The sequence below is a fragment of the Pimephales promelas genome, chromosome 8 (genome assembly GCF_988280905.1).
Source record: "Pimephales promelas chromosome 8, fPimPro1.hap1.1, whole genome shotgun sequence".
NCBI classification, from domain to species: domain Eukaryota; kingdom Metazoa; phylum Chordata; class Actinopteri; order Cypriniformes; family Leuciscidae; genus Pimephales; species Pimephales promelas.
The window spans coordinates 2,319,311-2,331,754 of NC_142776.1; the positions used below are offsets into that span (position 1 = coordinate 2,319,311).

Here is a 12,444-nt window from a genome sequence, read left to right on the forward strand (position 1 = left end):
TGTTGTTTTGTTTTATTTCATGTTTTTATTTTTATTTCATGTTATTTTGTTATATTTAACATGTATTTTTGTTATTTTGTTTGTTCTATTTTATTTGTTTTGTTTTTGTTTATTTTTTATTTTTTTGGTCACACGCATGTGATGTCATTTTTAATTTTTTTTTCAATTTTATTTGATGTATTTTCTATTTATTTTTAGGTCACCCGGACACATGTTAATCCATGCCATTTTTTTTATTTTATTTTATTTTTGGTCTCTGAGACATGTGATGTTAATCCATGTCATATTTTATGTTATTTGTGAGATCTTATATGAGTTTTGGTCACTCAGACACATGATGTTAATCCATGTCATCTGCATAGGCTGTGAGACTCTCCCCATCTGAAGCCACACCACCATTTTTCGGGTCGGATGACACATGCTGGTTAATGAAACGGGATGTTTCTCGGGCCCGTGAAGCTCAGCAACACAGAATCGTGCAATCTGGCTCGAGTCATGAACTCTTGACCTTTCCTGCTCGCCAACACTCTTTGCATTTGCATTTTGACCGAAAGCGGAGGTGAGCGTCACGTTCCCCCTCTCGACGGCCACGCAGCCGGCCTCGTTCTCACCGGGCCGCAGTGGTCTGGGGTTAATGCTCCAGTGCACGGGCTTTGTCTCTGGATTAATGAAGTGTTCTCCTCCCCGTTTCCTTTCACTCCCAGACAATGCATCTCCTCATAATCAGTGTTAATCTTGAAGTCTCAATGTCGTTTTTTTTTTTTTTTGCCCATGTGTCAAAACTTGTGAGGAAATTACTACATCTACCTCTGAGTCGCTAACTGGATGTGACGTTGGATGAGAGAAGAGAATGTCACTGATAATTAAAATGGAAGGAAAATCAAACCTGGCAGCAGGATTGTGTGCCACTCAGTGCTCACTGAGAAAGCCTTTCATATTCTACTGTTCAGTCCCTCCATTTATATTGAGACGTGCCATTCATTTGCATTTTAAAAATGAATTGGAACTAAAAATAGAGTGAAAAATATCATGTGATTAGCAATAAAGTTTAAAATCCTACACTCTAAAAAATGTCAGCCATTGGGTTAAATTTTTCATGACATTTTTAACCCAACATTTGGGTTTGTCCATATTTGAACTAAAGTTGGGTTAAAACAACCCAGCATTTTTTTAGAGTGTACATAATAATGATAATATTGCAGTATCTTATAATAAATAGTATTATATTTATAGTATCCTGTATATTGTATACACTCTAAAAAATGCTGGGTTATTTCAACCCAACTTTGGGTCAAATATGGACAAACTCAGCCGTTGGATTACATTTTTTAACCCAACGTTTGGGTTTGACCATATTTGACCCAAAATTTGGTCAGAAGAGTGTAGTGATATTTATGTAAGATATCAAAGATTTATATACATAGTCAATTGAAAATGATAGTTAATTTATTTATGATATGATTTAATTGAAGAAGTGTGTGTTTATTTCCCCACTCTAAAAAAAAATGCTGGGTTGTTTTAACCCATTTTGCGTCAAATATGGACAAACTCAAACATTGGGTTAAAAATGTAATTTAGAAATGTAATGGTTTGTCCATATTTGACCCAAAATTGGGTTAAAACAACGAGTGTTGTGTGTTTAAGTGTGTGTCCAGTCTGGTCCAGAGTGTCTGTGTTTTAATACTGAAGATCAGATGGTCAGTCTGATGTAAAATATAAACACTAAGGCCCTCTAGTGTTAAAGCAGGAGAGCGCAGGGATTCTCGTACTGAGATTTACAGCGCTGATGATATGAATTAGATGAAGTTTTATTATATCATTATACAACTTGGCAAAGTCTGCTGCAATCTTGGCCAGTTTTTGTTTTCGGACTCAATTTATCAGGAAGAGCAGATCCGCTGTGGATCGATGAGGTCCGACCCGCCGTGTTTATTTAAAGGTGAAAGGAGAGACTCTTTAGAGGGACTGTTAGACGCACATGGACGTTTCTCGATGGTTAGTGGATACATGTAGTTGTTGTGGAGGATTCCTCTTATCGACAGGCATGTTTAACTTTTACACAAGCTGACACAGTTTCCCTGATGTTTTTATGGTCAAATAGCGTTCAGTGCTCGTCTGTGCAGCGACAGAACCGTTTACATGTTTTGCTCTAACTTTTGCCATTGTGTTAGAACTGGTTACGCTCTTGTCGCTTGTGAATCCAAATGGCGGCTTCAATATTATATAAGATCCCCTTCCTACGTCAGAAGGAGAGCGAAATCAGATCGGCCCATTATTTGAGATGCTTCACCAAAACAAAGTGTGTTTTACGTCACTTTTCACGTTTTCTGTGTTGGCAGAAGCACTGGGGACCCTATTATAGCACTTAAACACAGGAAAAGTCCGATTTTCCCGATTTTTAAAGTCTCTGGTTTGAATAACCTTATCCTCAAAGTTAATTTATCAGGAGGAGCAGATTCTCTGTGGATCGATGAGGTCGGACCCTTCGTGTATTTAAAGTCTCTGGTTTGAATTTTTGGATTTTTTTGCAACCTCAGATTGCAGATTTTCTAATAGTTGGATCTCGGCCAAATATTGTCCTATTCTAACAAACCATGCATCAATGGAAAGCACAGGAGGAGGAGCCTCATCCTTTATGCCAAAAATCATTAGGATATATTAAGTAAAGATCATGTTCCATGAAGTGCACTGCAAAACATACTTTTTTTTAGTATTTTTGTCTTGTTTACAGTTCAAATAACTAAAAAAAAAAAAAAACTTAAATCAAGAAGCATTTACTCACTGTAAAAAAAAAATGTGTTCATGATTTGTAATCACAACGTTTTTTTCTTTTGTCAAATCAACTTAAATAATTAATGTGGTTCAGAAAACATAATATTTTGAGTTTCTGATGATTAAATCAATCTCCTTCATTGTATCAACTCAATTTTTCCATTTCGATGAACTTAAAATTTGAAGGCAACCAGGTTACTTATTTTTTAAAGTTAAACTATATATTTTTTACAGTGAAAGATGAGTAAAATGCCATGGGAAATTATATCTTCAAAAAAAAATAAAAATAAAATTAAGTGAGTTTTTGGTTAAAACAAGCCAAATTATCTGCCAATAGGGTAAGAAAAAAAGTCTTAATTCAAATGGAAACCAAAATTATTTTTCTTACCTCATTGGCAGATAATTTAGCTTTTTTAAACCAAAAACTCACTTAATTTTTTTTTTTTTTTTTCAGAAAACAAGATATAATTTCTTATGGCATTTTACTCATCTAGTAAATGCTTCTTGATTTTAACATGTTTAGATATTTGGACTGGAAACAAGACAAAAATACTAAGTAAGAGTTTATACTAAGAAAGTAGTTTATTTTGTAAATTTCCTACTGTAAATATATAAAAATATTTTCTCAATATTCTGATTTTTTGCATCCTCAGATTCCAGATTTCTAATAGTTGTATCTCAGCCAAATATGATCCTATCCTAACAAACCATACATCAATGAAAACTTATTATTCAGCTTTCAGATATATAAAATCTCAATTTGACTGGTTTTGTGGTCCAGGATCACAAATGTCCCCTTTAAAGTGTCTGCCTTGAATAACGTTTTCATGTGCTTGTCTGGTTTCAGTGTTGAGTATCCGTGGCGCGCAGGAGGAGGAGCCTCCCGACGCCCAGCTGATGCGATTGGACAACATGCTCCTGGCGGAGGGCGTGTCCGGGCCGGAGAAAGGCGGCGGATCCGCGGCGGCGGCGGCAGCGGCGGCGGCTTCGGGAGGAGTCGGGGCCGATAACTCGGCAGAACACTCCGACTACAGAGCCAAACTCTCCCAGATACGCCAGATCTACCACACCGAGCTGGAGAAATACGAACAGGTCAGCAAGCCTGCAAAAGCCAACAGCCAAATTCCCATGCTGAACAACATGGTAATAATGGGATATAATCACACATACTGTACAAAAGTAATCAGTGATGCATTCTGAGAGCTTTTTGCAGGAGATGCTACGTGAAGTTTACAGAAACTATTAGGGATGCACCGATATGAAAATATTAGTCGATACCGATAACCGATAATTTTATATATTTGAAAGCCGATAACCGATATTGGCAGATTAAATCTAAATCCAAATTTGTTTATAATTTTTGGGAGTCTGATTTCAAAAAACAAAAGTCTTGCCATTAATGACATTAAAGCATGTTTTTTGTTTGTTTGTTTTTTCATTATGGTTACTAGACGAATTTAGGTTTTATTGTCCTTTGTGCAGTAAACTATATACAAATATTCCACCATGTTAATAAAAAGGTAATTGAGGCTTTGTTTACACTTTATTTTGATGGTCCCCTTTAGACATTATTTGACCATGAGTAATAGAAATGCACCGATATTAAAATTATTACTATTAACCGATTATTATATATCGGGTATCGGAACCGATAACCGATAATACTTTATTTTTGAGAGCCAATAACCGATTTATTGGCTGATAAATCTAAATACATATTTTTATATAATTTTTGAGAGCCTGATTGCAAAAACAAAATCCATGTCCCAAGCACACAATTATGATGTTCTCATTAGAAATGTATGTATCCGATATGACAGATACATCATTTTTAAGTGACTCCAATTATATTTCAAGCCATTCAAAACCATAATGGTGAACAGTGCGCATCTGAAGAGTCTCAGCTGAAGGAAATAATCCAGTATTTATCGGTTTTAATATGTCGGCCATATTTGGGCCGACGACGATAACATTAAAAATGAACATATATCGGCCGATACCGATATGGTGGCTGATATATCGTGCATCCCTAATTACTATGCAATTAATTTGAATGAACAAGGATTTCACAGACATCTTAATCATCTTAGAATATACACAAAACCAGACAATCTTGAATGAAAAATAAAAGATGTGCAGTGACATCAGCTCTGACAGTTTAATTTGACTCCATGTTGACTGTAATATCTCATAAATTAGATTAGTACAACATCTGTTTGACTGCCGTTGTCATACATTAATGTAGTGTGTGTGTGCATAAGTGTAACTCAGCAGGCAACATTTCCATCCCAAAATGTGTCAGATCACATCATGATGTGAAGACTGTGTTTAAGATGCTGTCGGTTACAGAAAGAGGCTCTCACACACTCCTGTTTTAATGTTTGAGAGGCTACTGACAGCTCAGCTTTCCCACGCTTGAAAACTGGGAATGTTCAAATTGTTATAATGGGTGATAAATATAGATGGGAATGGAAAGGAATTTAACACTTCTGGTTCCTATTATTCCTATTCTTTTAGTAGTTTTAAGGATGCACACTTTCTTTATTAAAGAAAGAATATCATTTTTGGTAACTAGTTTTGTATCCACTGTTGGATTATTATTAGGGATGCACCACTATATGAAAATTCTGACCGATATTAATAACCGATAATTCTTTAAGCCAGTAACCGATATATTGGCCGATAAATCGAAATCCAAATTTTATATAATTTTTGGGAGTCTGATTACCCCCCATTTAAAGCCATGACACAAGCCCACAATTATGATGATGTTCTCATTATATTTTTATGGAGCCGATATGACAGCACATAACTATATTTTTGACGTGTTTCCAATCATATTTCAAGCAATTCAAAAGCATCATGGTGAACAGTGCACATCTGAAGAGTCTCCGCTGAAGGAAATAATCCAGTATTTATATCAGCTCTAAAAAATCAGCCAATAACATTAAAAAAAATGAACATATATCGGCCGATATACAGTATCTTGCATCCCTATTATTATCATTAACACAAAGTAAAACTAATAAAACATTTTTGTTAATTGTAGTAAAACTGGAATAACATAAGATATACATATTAGACGAAAAACTTGACCAGGAAACATTTCTAGTTTTTTTTTTTTTAGTTTGAGTTGAAGCACTAAAATTACTAACTTGAAATAAAATAAATTAAAAATAAAACTGAAATAAAATAAATGAAATAAATAAAAATACAACTGAAATTAAATAAATAAATGTAATTATATATATATATATATAAAGACAAATGACTAAAAATTTAACTAAAATTCAAATAAAAAAAGACAATATAAAAATAAAATCTAATTTTATTAGATTGTAAACTGTAATATATAAATAATACTAAAAAGTTTTCAGAATGCTAGCATTAAAAAATGAAAAATACAACTGAAATAAAATAAATTAAAAAAATACAACTGAAATTAAATAAATAAATTTAATTATATATATATATATATTAAAGACAAATGACTAATTGAGATATTCTATTACGAACTGTTCATTTGGACTGAATCAGTGAGTCATCAAATCAATTCATTCACTCATGAGTTTCAGGCATATTTCTGAGCCTTTTAATAGATTGATTAAACAGAAGGCCTCATTGGTTGATAAATCACACCGTGTGTGTGTGTGTGTGTGTGTGTGCTGTTGCGTGCAGCTGGAGAGGACAGTGCAACAGAAAGACGCTTCGGCTATTTGTTGTCTTGTTGTATCACTTCACAGAGTCTTTCCGTCTCATCACATTGGATTCAGACCTGAAGCGCACAACTCTGCTGAAGCATCATTTCTGTGGCAGTGATGCTGTAGATTTAGGAGCTCTGCAGAAAACACTGTTCTTCATCTGAACTGCAACACACATGTTCATGAAAGTAGGTTAGGTTAGGTTCTGCCAGTGTTGCTTTAGTTATATTGTAATTGCAATTAATCGCATCCAAAATAAAAGTTTGTGTTTGCATAATATATGTGGGTGCACTGTGTATAATTATTTTGTATATATAAATACACAAAAATGCATGCATATTTAAGAAAAAAAGATTATTTATAAATAATATAAATTATATATAAATCTATATACAGTATATACATGAAAATATTTCTTAAATTTATACAAGCATGTGTGTATGTGTATATATATATATATATATATATATATATATATATATATATATATATATAAAAGGGATAACCCTTTTATTTTATTTTTTTTAAACATAAAATAAATTTTATTTATTGGATTAAAAATAAAATAAATTTTATTTAGTGGATTAAAAATAAAATACATTTTATTTATTGGATTAAAAATAAAATAAATTTTATTTAGTGGATTAAAAATAAAATAAATTTTATTTATTGGATTAAAAATAAAATACATTTTTTATTTAGTGGATTAAAAATAAAATACATTTTATTTAGTGGATTAAAAATAAAATAAATTTTATTTATTGGATTAAAAATAAAATAATTTTTTTATTTAGTGGATTAAAAATAAAATACATTTTATTTAGTGGATTTTAGACCACACACCGGGTGTCCCGACCATTTTCCCGTCGTTAAACTAGCAAAAGTGGATTCGGACACGACCCCAAGTGCACTTGATCCGTGCGCTTTAGACCATGCGCTAAGATGGGTCCTCCGTCTCTGCCGGCGTGCTCGGACACTAGATCCATCTGTGATGATGAACGGTCGGGCATAGGAGAGGTGATATACTGAAATGCATTCTGGGACAGGGCCAGGTGTCCTCTGTGTGTTTGTTCACAAAAGCACATTCATATTTGTCATAGCGGAGCACAAACACACACACGGACCACCCAAAACGTCCTTCATCATCCCTTCTGTAACTGTTGTTGTGGTGTTCCCATGAGCCCCGGTTCTCCTGACACGCTCGGCTCTCCTGCTCATCTGTTTGTGTCTCTCTGTGAGTAATGACAATCTCACGCCAATGAGGCCATTTCTGAATTAAGTCACAATATTGAAAGCGTAACGGCTCATATTTATGCGTGATTAATGAACTCTTGAAGGATCTGCTCAGGAGGAATGAGGGCTCGAGAGATGAATGAGTTTATATGGACATCACTACATTAAACAGCATCCGCATTCTCCAGCACAATCTGTATCTTCATTCAGGATTCATGTGTGGATCTGGAATATGATATTCACGTTATAATTGGATTTATTATTACGACTGATGATATTTGCTGAGAAATATTAGCATTTTAAATAACTGTTTTCTGTTAAAATGTAATTTATTCCTGATGAAAGCTGAATTTCCAGGATCATTACTCCAGTCTTCGTCTTAAGAAATCACTCTAATATGATGATTATCTGCTCAAGAAATATTTATGATTATTATCAGTTGAAAACTGCTGCCTGCTTCATATATTTTGGATAACATTTACATTCATTTGTCAAGGATTTGTCTTAACCTTTGTTCATCTCTGACCATTGGAGTTAACCAGACTGTTGTTGCTTCTGTATGTAAATGAGCTGTGTTGTGTTTGGCTAACCTTTTCCCTTGTAGAATGAGTGAAAAGAGTTACTGCTGTAAAATTTGCCTAATACTGAATTGTTTTTGCTATGTAAATGTGGGCGCTCATATGCTAATGAGTTCACCCTTGTGATGTCATAACATATGATTACTGAGTCAGTTGTGTAGCTTAGTTTCAATAAATGTCCTGACTCATCTCAGTAAACTTTTTTAAAATTAGAATTATAATGAGTTTTATTGCCAAGTATGTTTGCACACATGATATAGTGTGTGTGTGTGTGTGTGCGTGTGTGTGTGTATATATATATATATATATATATATATATATATATATATAGTATATACATATATATACACAGTGTCAAAAGTGATGTTCAGCCTTGGAAAAGGCACACCTTCACCCTTTATTCAAATATTAATTCGTTTCATCTTATTGTGTTGTTGTCCTTACTTATGATAACGCAAAAAAAAAAAAAAAAAAAAAAAAAAAGCCAAATTGTGCTGACGTAATTTTTGGCCTGGCTGTTATTCAAAGAAATTATGAACGCATCCAAAAACAAGAGTCACCAAAATATTAATAACTGATTATGCTGTAGTCAATGTATACGTTTTCTTTTTCGTTTTCCATTTTTTTTTTTTTTTTTTAGCATAGTAAAGTAAAACCTATGAAAGCCTGTTTCCGCCACAGAATGAAGAATAAAAAAGGTAACTGCGACTTTTTATCTCACAATTCTGACTTTTTTTTCTCACAATTGCGAGTTTATATCTCGCAATTCTGACTTTTTATCTCACAATTCTGACTTTATCTCGCAATTCTGACTTTATATCTCGCAATTCTGACTTTTTATCTTGCATTTCTGACTTTAAATAAATTCAGAAATGCATGATATAAAGTCAGAATTGCGAGATATAAAGTCAGAATTGCGAGATAAAGTCAGAATTGTGTGATATAAAGTCAGAATTGTGTGATATAAAGTCAGAATTGCGAGATATAAAGTCAGAATTGCGAGATATAAAGTCAGAATTGCGAGATAAAGTCAGAATTGCGAGATATAAAGTCAGAATTGTGAGATATAAACTATTCTGAGGGGAAAAGTTATTCTTTTTTCCTCTTAGAATTGGCCTGATAACACGTAATTGTGAGTTTATATCTTACAATTCTGAGAAAAGATGTCAGAATTTCGAGATATAGCTAAACTCGCAACGGAAACAAGCTTCCATAAAAACCCGTAGCTGTATTTAACAAATAATTTTGTCAGATAAATACCGTAACCAAGTTTACTGTTTTGTGCTTCCTTCAAATTGAATAATATTTTGATGCTTTATTCGAACTTGTACGGTCGGTCATCACTTTTGGCCACTATTGTATGTGTATATATATATACAGTATATGTAATTTTGCAAGAAATGAGCCCCTTAAACCATACTATCTTGTTACAGTAAGATGCATGTGTCTCTCTCTGTCCAGGCGTGTAACGAGTTCACGACTCATGTGATGAACCTGCTGAGGGAACAGTCTCGCACACGGCCCATCTCGCCCAAAGAGATCGAGCGCATGGTGGGCATCATCCACCGCAAGTTCAGCTCCATCCAGATGCAGTTGAAGCAGAGCACCTGCGAGGCGGTGATGATCCTCAGGTCCCGATTCCTCGACGCCAGGTCAGTGTGTGGCTTTTCCGCCGCGTTTCTTCTCATTCTTTAATCCTGTTACTACCACGTCCGTGTAAACAAGCGCTCCCGCTGTTTACTGTTTACTGTTCCCGATCCTTCCCGGGGGGGAGTCGAAGGCCCCAGGCTCGCGCTTTCAGGGCCACATCCAAACCCACACACACTTTCCCGTGTCGAGTCCATCCCTTTCTCAATGTAATCGCTTGTTCCCTTTGAAACGTGCCTGGGATTTGCATACATTTCTTTGCGGATAAACCGCGCTGGAGTCGGAGGCATAACATTTAAATGAGCTTGGTGTTTCCTTCCAGCGCTCGTTCTCTGTGTCTTTGGAGCATGCTCAGTTCCTCTGATTAATCCTCTCTTCGGCTGAGACCATGCTGTGCTCATTTGCATTTAGTGAAGAGGGGTTTTGGGGAGGAAATCGGCTCACCCTTCAGCGCTGCATATGTAAAAGCCCCCGAGACGACACTCTTAACCCACAGATGAGTGATGCCGAGAGGAGGTTGAACTCATTGGCACCCAAAGCTCAATTTACCGTCGTTTTAAAGCTCTTCTCTTTCGAGCGTGCACGTGTGCGGTCTGCTTTATTCCTCTTTTCCATCTGCCTGCAGAATTAGTCTTTGCTCGTTTGAATTCATCTGGCACTTTTTCAGGAATATGCGCCTCATCCTGTGGAAATAGGAAGGCAGTTTATCTTCCTTATTTTCTTAAGTTGTCAATCTCTGGAGGTCAAAATGAATATTAAATGTCCTGTTTCATGTGGTTTATGTATTTCGTGTTAGCGTTTGGGATTGAGGTTAATTTGCAGTTTTGTTGTTTTCCAATAAACATCAAAACTAAAAATAAAGTCAAATAATTGTTGCACTTTCAGTTTGTATCAAGCTATTTCTCAGTAAAGAGCTACAGTAGTTGTTACAGTATATATATTATGTATATTAGCGTATATATGTGTGTGTGTGTGTGTGTGTGTGTGTGTTTGTGTGTGTATATATACATAAATTCTAAATAAATAAATTAGGCCTGGGCAACAATTAATCGCGGTTAATCGCATCCAAAATAAAAGTTTGTGTTTACATAATATATGTGGGTGTACTGTTTATAATTATTTTGTATATAAAAATTCACACACGAGCATGTTTATATTTAAGAAAAATGTCTTATTAATATATAAAATATTAATATTTATATTTAATATAAATTATGTATAAATATATATACAATATATTCATGCAAATATTTCTTAAATATATACATGCATGTGTGTGTATTTATATATGCAAACTAATTTTACACACTATACACACATATATTATGTAAACACAAACTTTTATATTTTGGATGTGACTAATCGCGATTAATCGTTTTACAGCCCTAATATATATATATATATATATATATATATATATATATATATATATATATAATTGTGTGAGTTTATATATACATATATGTATATATATACACAAACTTTTATTCTTTCATAAATGTGATTAATCTGACAGCACTACAATTTATTTATAATATAATATAATATAAATAGACAGCACAAAAAAAGTGTTTGATCATTTTTTCTACAGTAACTTTGTTAACAGGGTTCAATAGTCAAGTTTTTTTTAAGGTACTTTTCATGCTAGGTTTAATTTTTTATTAATTTTTTTTCTTTATTTAACATTGAATAACTAGAACAATAGGTATAAAGTCAATAAAAAGAAATGATAAAAATATGAACTGGCTTTTTAAATGATTATATTGTTGTCTGAGGTCAACTTATGACGTTCGCTTGGTTTTTGCATTCAAAATCATCAAAGTGAATAAGTAATAGGCTATTTTCTACCCCAGTTTTGAGCCTAGCTGAAAAACGCTGGGTTTTTATGGGCGTCTCGCACTGAAGACTTGGAAGTAAACGCCCACTGCTGTGATTGGATAACAGTTTTGCATATTATAATGAGTTTCGACTCACCCGTCGATGTACGTGGGGAAAATTGTTTTGAAAACGTCCAATGTTGTAAAATGGCAACCGGAGTGATTCGCCCACACATGTTCGACCCAGAGTCCGTGTGTTGCACAATTCCTGTCAGATCCAATATAGACGGCACAGCACCATCGCTCTGCAAATCCAGTCTTGTTTACAAAACAATCCTCAGTGAAATGAAGCGAACAGACGGACAATGTTTTACCTCATCAGCTAAACGCCATTAAAAATAAAGTTTATCCATGCAGTCCAGAGGAAGCTTATGCAGCGACTGTCTTCTTCCACAATATTCGGTATCGCTCAGTATCTGGATCCGGTTTGTCATCACGAGGTAGGCATCTATGTTATTTAGCTATGCGCGTAATGGCGAATCAGTGGGCGGGGCTAACGGCTGTGTTGAAGTAGGCGTTGATCTTCTTCTTCGGGGGTGGGGTTTTATCCTCTTTGACGTCATCGTTCCCCGAGTCGTTTGCTGAGCCTGGTGTCAATAAAAGCTTTTATTGGACTAACAAGGACGTTTTCAGTTC

The 12,444-nt window shown here is 34.5% G+C and overlaps 1 protein-coding gene across 4 annotated transcripts in view; it reads left to right on the top strand.

The window, feature by feature from the left end:
• The window catches only part of pbx1b (pre-B-cell leukemia homeobox 1b), a 92,557-nt gene that overhangs the window by 67,764 nt on the left and 12,349 nt on the right, over positions 1-12,444 (top strand). For 2 of the 4 annotated variants that reach the window (XM_039656560.2, XM_039656562.2), the window contains exons 3-4: positions 3,620-3,915; positions 9,746-9,936. In XM_039656560.2, the coding sequence (XP_039512494.1) occupies positions 3,620-3,915; positions 9,746-9,936 (487 nt within the window). The remainder of the gene's footprint in view (positions 1-3,619; positions 3,916-9,745; positions 9,937-12,444) is intronic. The other 2 variants (XM_039656561.2, XM_039656563.2) reach the window with 1 other exon arrangement.